This window comes from Cryptomeria japonica, chromosome 1 (genome assembly GCF_030272615.1).
Source record: "Cryptomeria japonica chromosome 1, Sugi_1.0, whole genome shotgun sequence".
Classification (NCBI taxonomy): Eukaryota; Viridiplantae; Streptophyta; class Pinopsida; order Cupressales; family Cupressaceae; genus Cryptomeria; species Cryptomeria japonica.
In genome coordinates this window covers 692,902,862-692,920,327 of record NC_081405.1, presented here as the reverse complement: position 1 = coordinate 692,920,327, position 17,466 = coordinate 692,902,862, and the positions used below count along the sequence as shown (strand labels likewise).

Below are 17,466 nucleotides of genomic sequence, written 5' to 3'. Positions count from 1 at the left end.
CAGCTGAGGAATGTAGAGCGGTTCAAGTCTTTCGCCATGACTTCCTACTTGGTATACCTGCTTGCACGGTTTGTTTCATACAAAGAATTGATATGCAGAGGTGAAATCGAGAATGGGCAAGGACAATTCAGGAGTCACGAGTGCTATCCCTAGCTGAACATGTATAGAATTGAAGACTATAAGAGAGTGAATGACGTATTCACAATGTACATCACGTGGATGCTACAAGGCGAAATCCACAAAAGATTGTCCAAGGAGGCAACAAAGCTAATAGAGAAATATGGATCGTGGTATATTCAGTTTCCCACTTTCACATACCTTAAGATTCATGGGTTTCAATCCGAACCCTACAAGCTTCCTAAGTATCCTTCTAACAGAATGATCTTGTTGGAAGTGGTGAGACAGCTTCTAGAGTTTGATTTCATTCAAAGAGAGAAGCATAGGACGGGCATGACATTCCCTATTTCAATTGGGAAGACATTGGAGGTTTGCCAATCTGCCTTAGCCTCCAGCACTGCGAGTGAGGAGCTTGCATTCTATCGATTTGCAACTTTCAAGAAAAGAGAAAGATTTGATCCAGATAAGAAAGTTGGAAGGATCAAGGGAGAGAAGTTCATCCACAAGGTAGACATAGAAGATTATTGGGCCAACCTGATGGACAAGCAGGCAATGAAGAGACGAATGTGGTCCAGAATATCAGTAGATTTCATGAGGAAGTGTGGACTTTTCCTCATTCCTAATCAAGTGTTAGATGACAAGGATCATAAGCATCCACAATACGAAAATGAAATGAAGAAGACAATCTTATTGCCTAATTGGTCAAGATCAGAAGAGATTGATTTGAATGTATTGATGAGAGAGGTCTTGAGTTTCTCTCGTACATGGGTAGATATTCAGATAAATAAGTTAGTTGATATGGGTGTTTCCTTCACTTATGAAAAGATGAAGTCGGAAGAATCTACTTCTAAAGATGATCAGAGGACTATCAATGATGTCAGGATTCATGCAAATGAAGAGAGTCAAGCACCCAAGAGAAGGAAAAACACGCCAGGAGGAGTCAAGGCTAGAGGGAAGAAGATTGAGGAGGTTAAGAAGAAGAAACAAAAGACTATCATTCTTTCACCTATCATTCATTCACCACCTCTCAGTGTCTCATCAATTAAGGAAATTGAAATAACAGAACAGAATAAGGAAACCCAACAATGTTCCAACATAGTGCTACTACCAAAGAATATTCAGGAGTTACATGCCACAGCAACATCTACTCCACCAAATGAGAATGATGATCAATCGGGATCCCCTACTATCCTTTTGGAGGTTAGTTTGGGAAATGAGATATATGATTTGACCAAGAATAATCATGATGATGACGATGATGTTATCTCGGTATTGAGAGGGCTTGATCGAGATATGTGTCTCGATGATGGTATGGAGATGGTCGTTATTCTTTATCGGCTGATGAGAAGTATGGAAAAGAGTAAGAAGATGATAGAGGTACAGCCTATTGATAACATTGATGACTACCTAACTAGGAGCAATAAGGAAAAAGAACCCAAAAGAGCTGATATTTTGTCGCACATAGCTAGAGATGAGGCAAGAATGCGGATTGTGCAGGTGGTTGTTCCTATTGGAGGTGTGACAACGGACATTGCTACTCCTATGGATTTCAAAATTACTTTAGTTGCCCTTTGTCGTACTACAAGAGAGCAAGAATTTCAGGAGGTTGGTGATAACCTTAAGGCGATCAGCGCAAGGTTAGATAGAGAAATTGAAGAGAAGGAGAAGTATAGAGAAGAGAATATCATACTTAGAGAGTATATTGCGGGGATAAGGCATGAGAATCTCACTCTTATTTTCCCTATTGTGATTGATCATGGACTACATTCACACTATGAGGCAGCGAGAGATACACTTTCAGAGGTGGAGAAGTGGATTGAGAGTACAAAGAGACAAGCGGATGATTTCCTTACTCAGTTTGTCTAGGTATATGATAGGATAATAGGGCTCATATTTAGAATCCAATATTTGGAGGGAGTATGGAAAGAATTCCGACCTATTCAAGAGAAGACTACTTCACGCCTCAGAGCTTTGAAGAAGATTCCCAAGTCCACGTTGATCAGCAAGAACATTGTGCACAATGGAGACAGATATGATTACCATGGCTGGTATTGTTCATTGGCCATGAAGAAATCAACTTATGAGAACGCTCAGTTGAGTTGTAGGGAGATGGAAGGATTAATTCAAGACATTCAATTGAGGATCCTTACCTCAATTGAGGAGTTATTGGATGTTGATGTTAATGATGCTAGTGGTTTACACTTAGTCGAATTAAAAGACAAGATGAAACTTATGTTTTTTTGTCAGTTGGACTCTTTGAAGAAGAGTCAGATAGATGATTTGGTCTCTTTGTTGATTCATGTTCATAGCTCGCAGAAGCTCATGCCATATTGGGAGAAAACTTTGGACATTTGCTTGGATTCACTGGACATGATTGATTTGCAACAAGATACCTTGCCTAGCATTTCCATGGAGTTAGATTTTGTATTGGCTAGATTCTTGAAGTATGCTATGTGAGAGAGAGAGAGAGAGAGAGAGAGAGAGAGAGAGAGAGAGAGAGATGCAAGAAGGAATGTGCTAGAAGATTCCCTATTTGATGACTAGGTATCTTTTCATAGGGTTTTGTTGACATAATGTTGGTCGTTGATCTTGAATCAATCTTGGCCATCCATTTTTTTAAGAGAGTCTATATATACCTCCTTGTCTCTCATTTGTAAGAGAAAATTTTTGTAGAATTTTTGTAGAATTGTTGGCATATGCTGCAACTATTTGAATCTAAATCATTGTTCAATTGTTGGTGATTTTGATCTTCAAATGTTGTCTTTGCATTCATGGTTCTCAATTCCTTCAAGCTAGATTAGAATTTTATATTAGAATTTGTTTTCATGCTTATTAGATCGAGTGAAAGATTTATTGAATATATTTGTGTGGAATCCTTAATCCATACCACTAGCCTCTTGCCGCTGGAAAGTGAGTCTTGTGTGGTCAACTGGAAAATTGAGTAAGCTTAACTTCAACTATTACACGTCCCTTGACAAGCATAAACTTGGATGGTTTCAATGTTTGATGGTGAAAATCCTCGAGTATACCTTAGACGATTGCACTAAGCTTGTGTCAAAACCTGTTTGTGAAACCTTGCCTAGTTTGATTCCACTAAACTTGTTCATCATTTCCTAGATTCATAAGCCTAGAATAGATTTCCTGAACCTTATTCTTTTTGCCCATTTTTTTGTAAGAATTAAGTCCAGAACTACATTGCTAAATCCTAAGTTGTCAGCATACCTATTCCGCATATTTCATGATCGAAGAAGATAATCCTAACATTTTTGTAAGTCCCCAAGTGAACACAGCAATTCACATCGACCATTGAGTTACCCACTCGTAAAAACCTGACATGTCGAAACTTTGGAATCATTTTAGTTGATCTTACCCTTAGCATCTGAGATGATTTTGTTCAAAAGAGGGTAAATTACTTTGGTATTTTATTCTGAAATGTTATGTGCATAAACACACATCAACAGGTTGTAGCAAGCACATATAGAGAACAAACAAGGATAGATAAAATTTACAAATTGCTATATCAGTATATTGCTACATATCAAATTGCCTATGGACATAACCATTGCACGTTTGAACAATGCAAGTGCTAGTTAATATATTTCACTGTGTTTGCACAAATTGTAACAATCAAGCAACTATTTCATAATTATATCCATGGTTGAAGCTTCAAGGGAAAATAATAAAGCGTAACAACAGCAATCATATGAGAACAATTGCATTTTATAAATCTTTTTTGAATAAATCATATAATTAAAGCCCAAATCTTAGTAAAAAAAATATGCACATCATTAAATGCACCCATTGGAGTGTCAAAATGAAAGAACACGCTGTACCGATATTGAGCCCATAACTCTTAATTTTCCAACCAATCAAACAATCTTACAATACCCGTCAAGGATCACTCAAGTAGTAAGGTAGGCTCCATATCATCTTTGATTTAAGAAATCGATCTGCTATTTCTAAGGTCTGATGGTTTGATTATAGTCCTATAATGTTGCTTTATTCTTGGAGACATTTTTGGAAGGTGTAATGCAATAATATGCAGAATTTCCTTGCTAAAGATATAACATTTGTACAAAATGTATAACTCTACAGTATGTCAATGGTGCCATGATGGCCAAAACATTTTTCTTTTAAGTGAAGGATTAACATATCAAAGCTAATGTGCCACCTGACAAAATATCACTAATCACCACATATTGAAGCTATTCCCAACAAATTATTACAACACTGGTAAGATGAAAATTATTTAACAGAGAAACAAAAATGTTAAATTAGAGTTGCAACTGGAACCCCAAATCTGAGGACTAACCCCTAAAACTGATGGTCAGAGGACTTAGTATTAAATCACAAGTCTTTTGTGTATGTCTTCTCGTGAAAAATTCAATCCATATAAATAACACGTCCCAATTTTCACATACAGCTTTTGCCATCAATAGAGAGATTGTTTAAAAAAACTAATTCTGTTTTGGTTCAAATCAAAGATTTCAAGGAAAATAAGTAACTTGAGATTAATTGTAGACCTGAATCTAAACATCATTTAGCCTGAGCTTAAAACATTGATCATACTGGATAAAATTGAGCATAGGAACAAAGATTATCTATCAACCATACAATCTACGCCAGTCATCTTCTGCGTCCATCTCGATCTCAATAGCAATATTCTCCAACAAATCCTTTGAGAATGTAAGACCCATATGATTTGCCAAAAGATCCCCAAGCTTGCAAAGCATCTAAACCAGAAGTGAATTTTCGGATTAGTTCATATGGAATTATTTGATTATATCTGATAAACAATTGGATATGTTTCGCTCAAGGATATCTTATGTAAACGTTTACTGTTACAATAGTAATATACCTTTTGTCTAGAAAATATTCATTTAATGAGATCAATTACTGTATAATACAATATACTAAAATTGGATGCAGAATTATGGTGCAATACACAAAAGGCTCTCAACACAAAAATAATCTGCTACATCTAGAAGCAGGCTCACAAACTAATGGGTTCAAATTTAAAACCAGAAATTTAAATAATAGTTTTTTAATATATGAGTAAGGCAGCTGAAGCTTACCTGTGTTTCATGTGCCTGTTGAAAGTGAGCTCCCTTGCTATCTGAACGGCTGATTCTGGTTGTTGGAGCTAGCAGCAAAAGTGCTGGCAGCAATAAAACACGAGCAAAATGCAGCATGCAAGCCAAAAACTCATCACATATTTGTGCTGTTGGTGGCAATATTTTAAGACCCTTCACTATAGCCTTTGAGAAATCAGATGCTTCATTGATTTCAGCTGCATATAGAGATTGTTCCAAATCTTCTATGCATAAACTTCTTAGGTTTTGAGAGGAGTTTCGAACAACTGTAAGACAAGGAAATATGACTGTGAGAGACGATGAAAGCTTGGAAGTTTTTGATCTGATGAAATTGAGAACTTCATAGGCTACACAAGCACTGGTAGGAGATTCGTAGTTTTGGAGAATTATCAAGGACACCTGCATGTGTAGAACATTTATTGCTTAGATACATGCCCTTAAGTATATTGGAATGATACCAAAGTCATTCTCAGATATATGGAACCATCCCACATGTAGATATTTGTCCAGATCTACCTCTTAAGGTGATGTGCTACAAAAGAAATTTCTTCCATTTTGAAATCAAACTCCAAAGGACAGCTTCAAAATGTAACAGAGTGTAAATACACAAAGGCTGAAACATATGAACTAATGAAATAACATGAGAGGCAAATTTCAACATCCCCTGAAATCAGAAATTAAATCTTTATTGTACATCTTTAACTCAACAAACATTTATTTTAAATTTTGATGAATTGAAGTTTCGTATGCCCTACAATTGACAACTGTCATCTATGAACTTCTACAATTATGGAAAAGTTCACAGCTCACAATTATCGACTCTTATTATCAAATTATTAATAATTTCAACCTGCAAGAAACCTTATGCATTTTGATGCGCAACATAAAATACTTAGCCATGCTAAATAAGATATCTCTCAATATACAAAGGAGAGAACTTAAGACAAATTGGTGCATGGTAAAACGGTATGGACTATTTAATAACATAAATAGTTAATAAACTTCAAATTGGGAAGAGGCACACTACCATAATTCAGTAAAACTGAACAATATAGATCAAATAGGATAATTAGGTAGTCAACGTATATAGATCCCCAGTTCAAAAAAATGCTTCACAAGATATTTCACACTCTTGTGGTATTGGCAGATGAGAATACTTGCTTGGCATTGAAAGACTCCTGACATTAGAGATAATTGGATGTGTTCTAGGATGCCTATCATCAAATGGATGAACCATGCATATTCAGTAGGTAATTATGTAAATATCATTAGGCTAATAGGTATAAATTGAATTCTGGCACCAGGACCATGCCATTTTTTAACTGCTGAAACTTACAGGAGCAATCTTAACAGACTCGCACTTGGCATAGATTTGGTAGAATTTGGGCTTGGACTCAAACAAACGTAAAAATCTTGACACTCTAAACTCCCTTTTGGTATAAAAATGATATAAAAACTACCTAAGATTCTCTAAATAATAAAATCAATAGTTTTCCTTTTATTAAAATGTATTTTATGAATATATGTATTGTTTTTTTTCTGATTTGGAGTCCAAATCAAAATTTTGGACTGTCGCATTTTTCTTGAGTTTGAGTTTTTAAACTATGGTTGTTACTGCCAAGAATCTAATGGCATTTCAAACAATGACAAAACCACTAAATACTATTATGGTGGTTGTACATGTGTTGTGAAAGTTGGCCATGTGTAGCAGTAGATGCATATACGTTGTGGCAATTATGCCATGGTTTCTATGGCAGTTTCACCCATGGTTACCATGGTTCAAAATTTTCAATTCATTTAGAAGGTCAAAAAAGTTTCAAATTAGGTCAAACAAAAAAAAATCAGTAAGAATTCTATAGCAATTGAAAAATGCCAAATTGGACAAATCTGGCTGGTCCAAAAATCCTGGAGCAAAATGGATTTGGTAACCATGGTTTCATCCAAGTCAAACAAAAAAAGAAGGGTAACAGTAGAAAGAATGTGTCTTCAAGTTCCTTGACTTTAAAACTCCTCACTCCTCAGTATGAATCATTTGCTCACAAATTATGTAATGTCCCCTAATTAGTTATACTCTAAATTTGCCTAAATTTGCCCAAATCTAAAATAGTTAATTAAGTTTATGGAAGTACCTTCGTATACTGTTTTCCTGCAACACAAAATTAGAGAGCATATATGAAGTAATACTTATAAACTGAAAACATATGCTAATAAATTAGATTGAGTGATATAAACTTTTAATGTATTAATTACCATTAGTATTATATTTGCTAGATAAAATCAGATTTTAGGTTAGTTGCCATTCTTTATAATCCAATTTCTTAGGCTGGTTGTGTTAAGTTTAGGTGATCAGATTATGTAGACAAAAAAAATTTAATGCAATTACACAAAATTACCCTGGGAAACCTTCCTCTTGAAGGTGAAAACCCAGTAAAGAAGTTCCTTATTGTTTTATTGATATTCAAGATGTCTTTTACAATGTATTAGCTTCACTCCTTGAAGCTAGTATCAACACAGTTCAAACTACAAGGAATAAGGTCGATCTGCTATGAGTTCGATCTGCTATGAGTGCAATCCACTTGCTGACTATGATATCACTGCTATATGAATGTATGATCTGCTGGAGATAGATATATCACGTCACAAGAAGGAACCCAATCTGATTGCTGTATGTATAATGCAAACTGCTGAAGATGATGGTAGATTCGCAGAACAAGGAACACGATCTGCTGGATAATATGTGATCTGCTTGTGTCTTCAATTCGATGTATGCTGAATGTGATGAGGAGAATGAAGCTATATAGTATATACTATATACACCTAGCCAACCAACATGACTTATCTCTAAAGTCAGTTCCTTCATTAACAGTCACGTCTTTTTGTTATCATAATAAACACGTCTTTAATAGGACCGATTCAATCCAAAGAGACATGATTATAATATAATAATAAATCGATTTTGTGTCAACACGTCTTAATCAATGTTTGATAATAAAATTGATTTAGCATTAATATAAACAAATTTATATGACTGAATTGTCTAAGGCCGATTAGGCCAATTAGACAATTTAGTTGTCTATGTCAGTATAGAGGAATTCCGACTGACGCTATTACATTAACAGGTTGGATAGGGTGTCCAAGAGACCCTCCACCCTAGGCCCAAGAGCAGATGCTAAATCCCTCTTGCTCCATGTGGCAGGTGTTAAGCATCCACCATGGAGTGGCATACCCAGTGAGGTGTCCTATCGCCGTTCCCCCTCATCACAACCACCTTCCCTCTTAAGCCCAAGAGCGGATGCTACACCCCTCTTGGCTCCATGTGGCAGGTGTTAGGCATCCACTATGGAGTGGCCTACTTAAGAGAGGGTCCCTCGTGTACAATGAACCAGTTGTGATATTCTAATGAAGTTATACTTATTATTCAATTCAACCCATTATGATAATTATTTATACTTGACATATAGTTACTACAATTCTATTACATAAGTGTCCCATGCTTTCTGTTAGTACTACTTTGTATCAGAATTATTCATTATCTGTCATGGCTACTTCTTACCATATTAGCACTGTACGAATATACAGTATTATAATTTATGCAAACTGAATTTGACTTGCCTTATTCCTTCTGGATTTATTAACAGATATATGTATATGTATTATGTCTAACAGTGATGTTGTGTGTAGTCATTTCAATGCTATTCGAATAATTATATATTATCTTCCTTTTCAATTTTATATCATATTAATGGTCATCAATTTGGTTAAGATTATCCACAAAGGTTTATATTCATTAATGTACGTATTGAATTTTAATGTACCTGTCACTGTCCCTTACTTTTCCCTTCCTATCTTGCTGGCAGTCTGAATATCTTCCTCAGCACATATTGCCCAAACCCTGGGACTGCTGACATATCCCTTTATTTCCTCCTTCCTTACCATTATATCTCGCAACGTGAGGGAGAGGTCACACCTCTTCATCATGTATGCCCTTTGGCAAGAAACATACTCTTTCACCATTAGCACTCTTTGAAAGATTGCAACTCTTCATTATTTCTGCCCTTTGAAAGGGACACAACCTTTCACACTCAGATCTGCATTTCTTATTGAAGTCGGTTCTGCACTTCTAATTCCCCAAATTATCCCCTCCCAAATGAGGCTCTCTTTCCCTTTTATACCTCATATTTGGGAGAGTCACAACTTATCATTTCAAGTCTTTTGTCCGTTCATTAATTTAATTAAATTTTTAATTTTATTTAATTATATTCTTTTATATTTTCATTTTAATTTTATTTTTATTCTTTTAAATTTTAATTTTATTATAAATATTTACCATTAAATTCTATTTCAAAGTGGGACATTACAAATTATCATATTGTAAAAAATAGGAAATAAGTAAATACTTTACTCATGAAGCAGGGCGGGGAGAGTCTAGGGTTTTCGAAGGGACGTGGCGGCCATGGACGCCAGACGAATGCCTTGCCAAGGATTCAGAGATACCAGCCTAGTGCTTGGCGACCTCCAACATTGGACTTGGGAGGGTCGGAATCAGGGAAACTATTCACGAAGATTTGAAGGGTTTTCTTCTTTTGATGGGCATCACCATGAACAGCAAATGGCTCGCCAGGAGAGGAAGGGTTTCAGCTATTCAAGATTGCGGGCTCATCGCAAAGGGGATTGGAAGGTGGAAAAGAAGATGTGGATCCCAAAAGACAAGGCGGTAAAGGAAGCCACGACAAATGTATGATTCAACCACTCTTGAATAACCCTATTTCAATTGTTATCGACCATTCGGGCTGGAATGATGTTGTCAACTAGTTAAAAGAAAAAGCTTTCTTTCTCAAATGGGTCGAAGATTGGCCGGCGTTGGGAAGAATCAAACAGTGGCGTTCCCAAAACTGGCAATGCAAGGTTGAAATAAAAACCTTACCAAACGCCTTTTACCTAGTAATTTGTGAGACGGCACATGAAAAAGAATGGATCATGCAGAATGGTCCATACATGAGCAGTGTGGATTTCTGCATCAAGGACTAGGAACCGAACTTCTATCCTCTATAGGCGACGATCAAAGAAGTTCCCGTATAGATTAGATTATATAACCTACCATTTGAAATCTGGGACATGGATGCCTTGCAAGCTAGCTATTGGTAATAAATTAGGAAAATTTGTTCGGGCGGGGGAAGGGGTTGAAAGCAAGGATTTTAGCATGTATTCAAGAATTTGTGTGAGTAGGAACATGGCGGATCTGCTTCCTAAGGAGATTGAACTTTGCACCAATACTGGGGTTCGGAAGCAATCCATCGAGGTGGAAGAACATGTTGATAGATGCAGCATTTGTAAGGCATTTGGGCATTATTTATTTGGAATGCTATAGAGATGGGAAGGGGAAGCTCGGAGTTATTGAGGCTTATCTTAATCAGGTTACTGAGATGGCAGGGAAGAATGGTGAGGCGACCCAGGAGGCTGAGAAAGAGAGGGTTCGGGATACTAATGATTCACGGATTTATAGGCAGGATCGATATATCCATGTCCAGGGTGAAGAGTGTCCACTTGGGGGTGGTCCTTTCCCAGGTGTGAACCAGGGACATCATCAAGTGCAGTCCCCTAATGCAAGGAATATTGGCAAGTCTGTAATAGTAAATGGGGGGAATGTGCCAAATGTTTCGAAGGAAGAGCCAACTAAGGAACAAGAGATTGCAAGTGGGTCAAGATTAATTTCAGAGGATGAGGAGGGTCCAAATGACAAACGTACATTTTAGGAACAAATGAAGGATATGGATGTTCTTTTATCTCCAACCAAGAGCACCCCTGAGCAAGTGAAAGCAGCGAGCAATATTTGTGCAGAAACCTCTCAGTTGAGAAGGTCTTTCTCGGAGGATGTCAGAATCCAATTTGCCTATGATTCACCACCCATGGCAGAAGAAGAAATTTGTCGAGTTCTTTTTCAGGAGCCTGATATCAAAGTTCAGGAATGCGGTTTTATTTCTACATATGGGGGAAGTGAACATATGATGTAGGAGATGGATGGAGTGGACCAAGGGACCTCTACCCTCAAAGCACATATCAAGCCTAGTGAGCTGGATAGAAATGTGGGCTTCATGGAGGATCCACGGCAAAAGGAGTTTTCGCTGTCAGACGGGGAATTCAATGCTGATCTTGATGATGAGGATGTTTTGGAAAAGAGAACAGTGAGCCAAACTTGTTCTAAGATTCAGAAGCCTTTGATAGGGGAAAAAAGGAGGGGTGGGGTATCCAATACGGTAAAACTGGAGATGGCTGGTAGCGCCAAGGGACAAAGAAAGTTGTGTTCCGGGAAGGGCATTACCCTTCCAGAGGAGCAATGAAGGTCCTATCATGGAATGTCAGAGGCTGCAATGCCTCTAACAAACAGCGTCTGATCGAGCAATGCCTTGATCATGAACGCCCGGATATCATTTTGCTACAAGAAACCAAGCTGCAGAAAGCAGAGTTTGAGATTTTGATTAGGAAATGGAAGAAGTGGAATGGCCTATGTATAGAATCAACGGGCACTTCTGGAGGTTTAGCTTGTATTTGGAATCCTGCTAGTGGTATAGTGTTTGAGGTTGGACATAGTGCTAATCAGTGGCTCATTAAATTTCAAGGGGTGGACAATAAGGTGGAGTTCTTTTGTATTAATGTGTATGGCCCAGTGAGTACTACTCATAAAAGAGCTCTTTGGGATACTATTTCCATTGAAATGCAGAGGCTACGTGAGTCTCTCATCGTGTTGGGGGGATTTTAATGCTACTAGATGTGCTGCGGAGAAAGCTGGAGGTGTTGGGGGTATTCATCAGATACAGGTTGATTTCCAAAACTTCATTTTTAGTAACAAGATGGAGGAGATTGTTCCCAAGAAGGGCTGCTTTAGATGGACCAATAGAAGGTTTGGTTTCTCCAATATTGTTGAGAGATCAGATCACTTTTTTTTGGCTGGGAATTGGGAGCTTTGTCCCTTCATTTTTGAATCTTTCATCTTACCTCACTCGGAATAATATCATTATCTTATTTCTCTGCACATTCAAGTTGATAGTGTCCCAATTCATTCCCCTTTCAAGTTTGAAATGATGTGGTTGAGAGACCCGAACCTTCTGAATCTGATTGCTATTTGGTGGAATCGGGCCCCAAGAGTGGAGGGGGCTCGTGCTTTTTGTGTTTTCAAAAAATTCAAATTATCAAAGAGAATCTCAAGAGGTGGAACAGATGTCATTTCAAGAACATTTTTGTTGAGAAAGAAAGAATTGAGACTAAGTTGGAGAGGTTGCATGTCTCGGTTATCCAACATGGGATGCGAGATGTTGATTTTTTGCAAGAGAAAGCACTCATGAAGGAGTATAAGGAGATCTTGGCTAGAGAAGAACAATTTTGGAGACAAAAGTCAAGAGAAGGATGATTTAAGGCTGGGGACAGTAACACTAAAGTTTTCCACGCTTCAGTGAGGGCAATTAGATTCAGGAATTAAATATTGGAGATCAAAGATGGCAACGGGAATCTACTAACCAATAGGGAAGATATAAATGAGGAAGTTGTTCGTCACTTTTCTTCTTTACCAAATTTTGAATCTTGGGGTTATTGAAGAGCTCATTCTGACGAACATTTCTCCAAAACAGAAAGCTGGTTTGATGAAGCCCGTTACTATGGAGGAACTGAAGGCGGCCACTTCTGGTTAGGGCAATGATAAGGCTCTTGGTCCGGATGGTTTTCCTATTGGGTTCTATCCGAAGGCCTGGGATATTGTTAAAATTGATTTGCTCGAAGTGGTGGAGGAATCGAGATTGAACTCCTATATGAGTAGAGATTTCAACAACGCTTTCATTGCTTTGATCCTGAAAAAGGAAAATGTCTCAACCTTTGATGATTTTTGGCCCATTTCCTTGTGCAATGTCTCCTATAAAATTATCTCGAAGATTATTGCAAACAGATTGAAGCCTTTATTGCCGTCTATTATCTCGGAAGAGCAAAGTGGTTTTGTCCCAGGGCGATCGATTATGGAAGGGATTGTCATTGCACATGAGGCTATACACACAATCAAGAGGGCAAAAACGGATCGAATGATGGTCAAGTTGGACATCAGGAAAGCTTATGATCATGTCGATTGGAATTTCCTTTTCCAGGATTTTAAGGTGCTTTGGGTTTGAGGGTACGTGGATAGGCTGGATCAAAAGATGTCTATCCACAATCAAGTTCTCTATGTTGGTCAACGAAATTCCTCAAGGATTTTTCAACTCCACGAGAGGAATACGACAGGGTGATCCCCTCTCACCTTCTTTGTTAATCATTATGGCTGAGTTTTTGGGGAGATTGATTGAGAAACGTAGAATGGAGGGTCAATGGAAGGGCATATGTGTTGCACGGGGCACAGTGGCAGTCACCCATCAGCAATTTGCGGATGATACTCTACTCATAGGAGAGGCTATGAGTTCTCCGGACAATTGGTCAATTGGCATAAATTGGAGGCCTTTTTCTTTTACACTGATCTAAATAAGCAGAGGGATATTTGTAGAATTCTAAGAATAATATCGAGTAGACTGCCTGGTAAATTCTTGGGTTTACTACTTTTCGCTGGGGCAAATCGAGTTGCTCTATGGAATAGGTTGGTGGATGCGTGTTGTGGAAAATTAGAGGGCTGGAAAAGCAGAGGGCTTTCTTTTGCAAGCAGATCGATTATGCTCAAATCGGTGATATCTGCTATACCACTTTATTCAATGATGTGCATGAAATTACCTACTAAGATCATCAAATTGGTAGAACAAAAAATGAGGAAATTTTTTGGAATGGAGGACAGGAGCAGGACAAAATCCCTTTACTTGCATGGGAGAAGGTCTGTCTACCAAAGACTTCGGGTGGAGCTAGACTACGGAATTGGAACATGACGAATGAGGCTATGGGTGCAAAGTTGGTTTGGAGTTTGTGTAAGAAATGCAACAAAAAATGGGCAAAGATTCTTAGGCATAAGTACCTAGACTCCTTGGAAGAAAATAGGATCCTAACTATTCATGATCCACCTAGAGGTTCTTCTATATGGAGCATTTTGTTGGATTGTAGACATGTTATTCAAATTCTGGATCACCTCTCTTGGAAAATGGGTGATGGTTCGAGTGCAAACCTATGGCTTGACTCCTTGGAAGGTTATTTGGCACTTGTTGAAGGCAACGATAGGGAAGATCTTTGGTGAATCACCAAATCTGGATGGGGGATGAAGGTGAAGGACTTCATCATTAAAGAAGAAGTAGAAGGGGAGGTCAAACGGAGATGGAAGGATGGTATTGAGCTGGATTTATCGCCAGATGATAGTCAAGCTCTAAGGACTATTTTAGAAAGTCGGCAATTTGTGCTGACTGGAGCGAAGGATGAATTGATTTGGTGCAAGTCCAAAAGAGGGGAATATAATGTTAAGATTGGGTACAAGCTGGTTGAGGGAGCAGTAGATGATAAGGAAGGGGTTGGACAGTTGTGTTGGAATAGATTTTACCTTCCTAAAGTGGGATCTTTCTCATGGTTAGCAACCAAGAATAGGATTTTGACTGGAGAAAGATTGATGAGATATGGCTTCCATGGTCCTGTTGATGTGTTTTTTATGCACATGCGAACACAGAATAAAATACCCAGAAATATTTTATCCTCTCTTGAACAAAATCTCTCAAATGTTGAAGATTAGCTTAAGGATCACTTGAGAAGACTCCATGGTTCATGAATGTAGGGTCACTACGTGTGGATAAGCTCTGTTGGTTGATGTGATTGCCGGTATCACAAGGACACTTACGTTGAATTGTCGAACACTTGAATCGCTGGAACTTAGATCATCTGATGTTGCAATCTTGTGATACACCTTTGTCCTAGACTAGCTTGAGCTGAAAAAAGATCAAAAGATGAAGGATTGAAAAAGCCTATTTTAAGACATAGAATGAAAGAAGATGAGTGAATGATTAGATGGGATCCTACTGGGTAAGGTCTCACCATCAAACTGAACAATTTGACACAAGTTCAGTGCCATCTTCTAAGGACATTTCAAAGATGTTCAAATCATTACCATTGAACATTGATCACCATTCAAGTTAATGCATAAACAATAGTTGCATAACAATTTGAATTTAAGCTCACATCACTCTAGTTGACCACACAAGGCACACTTACAATCAGCAAGAGGCTAGTGGTATGGACTAAATGAATCCCATACAAATGCATTCAACAAATCCTTCCATTCAATCTAATTATCATGAAAAATTAATTGAGAAGTAGAACCATGAGGCTTGTTGAAATAACAAATTTCATCACGACTTCAATGAAAAGAGTTCTCATTTACAAGTCATAACAACAATTCTTCCTTCTAATCTACTCTAACTTCTATTCTAATTGCTATTCTATTCTTCTCTATTTCTCTGCTACTAACTATTCACTACTCACTATTAACCTTTACAAATGAGAGACTTGAGCCTTTTATAGTACTCTCAATACAATTCAACGACTCAAATCAATTTGAGATCAATGGCCAAGATTTTACAATGAAAACCCTAATTAGGGTTTGTTACAACAAACTCAATTCGGCCAATGAAACAATTACAACACATTGGTATGACCAATAGAAAACAAGGGTAGGTGCCTCAGAGTTTGTGTCATTACTATTTAGTCAAGTACATTGCATCTAGACATACTGATGTGGAACTTCTCCGATTGGTAGAGATAGTGACTGGGATGTGTTGACGTGTCTTTTGTACACGACCAAACACAGAATAAAATACCTAAAGGTACCTTATCCTCTTCTCTTGAACAAAGTTTCCCGACTGCTGAAGATCTCGCCGAAGGATCAATCGGAGTAACTCCGAGGTTCTTGTATGTAGGGTCTCTAAGTGTGGATAAGCTCTTTGCGATACGATGTGATTTTGTTGGAATCACAAGGGGACTTACTTTCGACAACCTGAACGTCTGATTTGCTGGAATCACAAGTCCTATTTACTAACTGGTAGATAAAGAAATGGCAAAAGATACAGGGTTCAGGATGTCTACTCTAAGACCTAGAATGCGAGAAGATGGATGAATGACTAGGTGGGGTCCTATTGGGCTGGGTCTCACCATCAAGTTGAACAATTCAACATCAACTCAGTGCGATCTTCTAAAGGATGTTTCAAATATGTTCAAATCGTACACCATCAGATATTGATCACCATTCAAGATAATGCATGAACAACAAAGGTGTTACGACTCGGGATTAAGCTCGTTCTATGCCAGTTGACCACGCAAGGCGCATTTACAGTCAGCAAAAGGCTAGTGGTTTGGACTAGGTGGATTGCACGCGAGTACATTCAATAACTTATTTCATTCAATTTAATTATCTATCATCTAAAATGAAGATTCAACAAGAGACCATGCATATTGCAAAGAAACAACACACTTCACCATAACTTCAATGAAAATGGAGTTTATTTACAATCAATGGCAACAATTTCTTGCCTTATCCTCCTAATCTACTCTAATTGCTATTCTATCAGCTGACTATTCACTATTTCTAACTATTCACCGAATTTTAACTATTAGCCAACTTTTAACTATTAGCCAACTATTAACCTTTACAAATGAGGAGCCAAGGCTTTATATAGGGAGCCCTTTACAAACAGACGGGTCTGATTGATTTAGAATCAATGGCTAGGATTACAAGATAAAAACCCTAATTAGGGTTTGTTACAACAAACTTCCTCTAGCCAATGAGAAAATTACATTCCAAGGGTGAGGACCAATAGGAAGCAGAGGTAGGTACATCGGATTTTGTGCCACCTCCGGTAAATTAGGTACATTGAATCTTGTCATGCTGAGGTGGACCAATCCAACTGGAGGAGCAATGACTTGGATGCCACCTTGTCTGACGTCTGTGTCTTGGTTGATCTCTTTTCTATCTCAATTTGATGAATGATGTACCTCCTCTGCTTGACTAGGCTTCCTTAACGTCAAGTCTTCCTTCTCCGGTAGCATACCTTGCCTTGAAGTGCTGGCGAAGCCTTTCTTTGTCATCTTGTAGTAGAATGAGGTCTTGAGGCTAACTTGAATTCCTTGAACGCCCCTAGTCTTCCAATGCTTCAAAGCATCTTGAGTCCATCTTTGTGCTTTTGGAATGTCCTTGATGATGATGGGTTGGAGGAGGTCGTCCTTGTCCTGGCCTAATCTTCTTTCATCTGCAAAACAAACCAAAAGATGATTGAGGACACATAATAAATTCATCTTAACATAGCATTTTCTACCTTAAATCATCAAC

At 37.9% G+C, this 17,466-nt stretch overlaps 1 protein-coding gene across 1 annotated transcript in view; it reads right to left on the bottom strand.

Moving 5' to 3' along the window:
- Nucleotides 1–4,351: 4,351 nt before the first annotated feature.
- The window catches only part of LOC131063788 (uncharacterized), a 32,542-nt gene continuing 19,427 nt past the window's right edge, over nucleotides 4,352–17,466 (bottom strand). The window contains exons 3-4 of the mRNA XM_057997720.2: nucleotides 5,193–5,609; nucleotides 4,352–4,850 (exon numbers count right to left, since the gene is read on the bottom strand). Of these exons, the coding sequence (XP_057853703.2) occupies nucleotides 4,722–4,850; nucleotides 5,193–5,609 (546 nt within the window). The 3' untranslated portion in view covers nucleotides 4,352–4,721. The remainder of the gene's footprint in view (nucleotides 4,851–5,192; nucleotides 5,610–17,466) is intronic.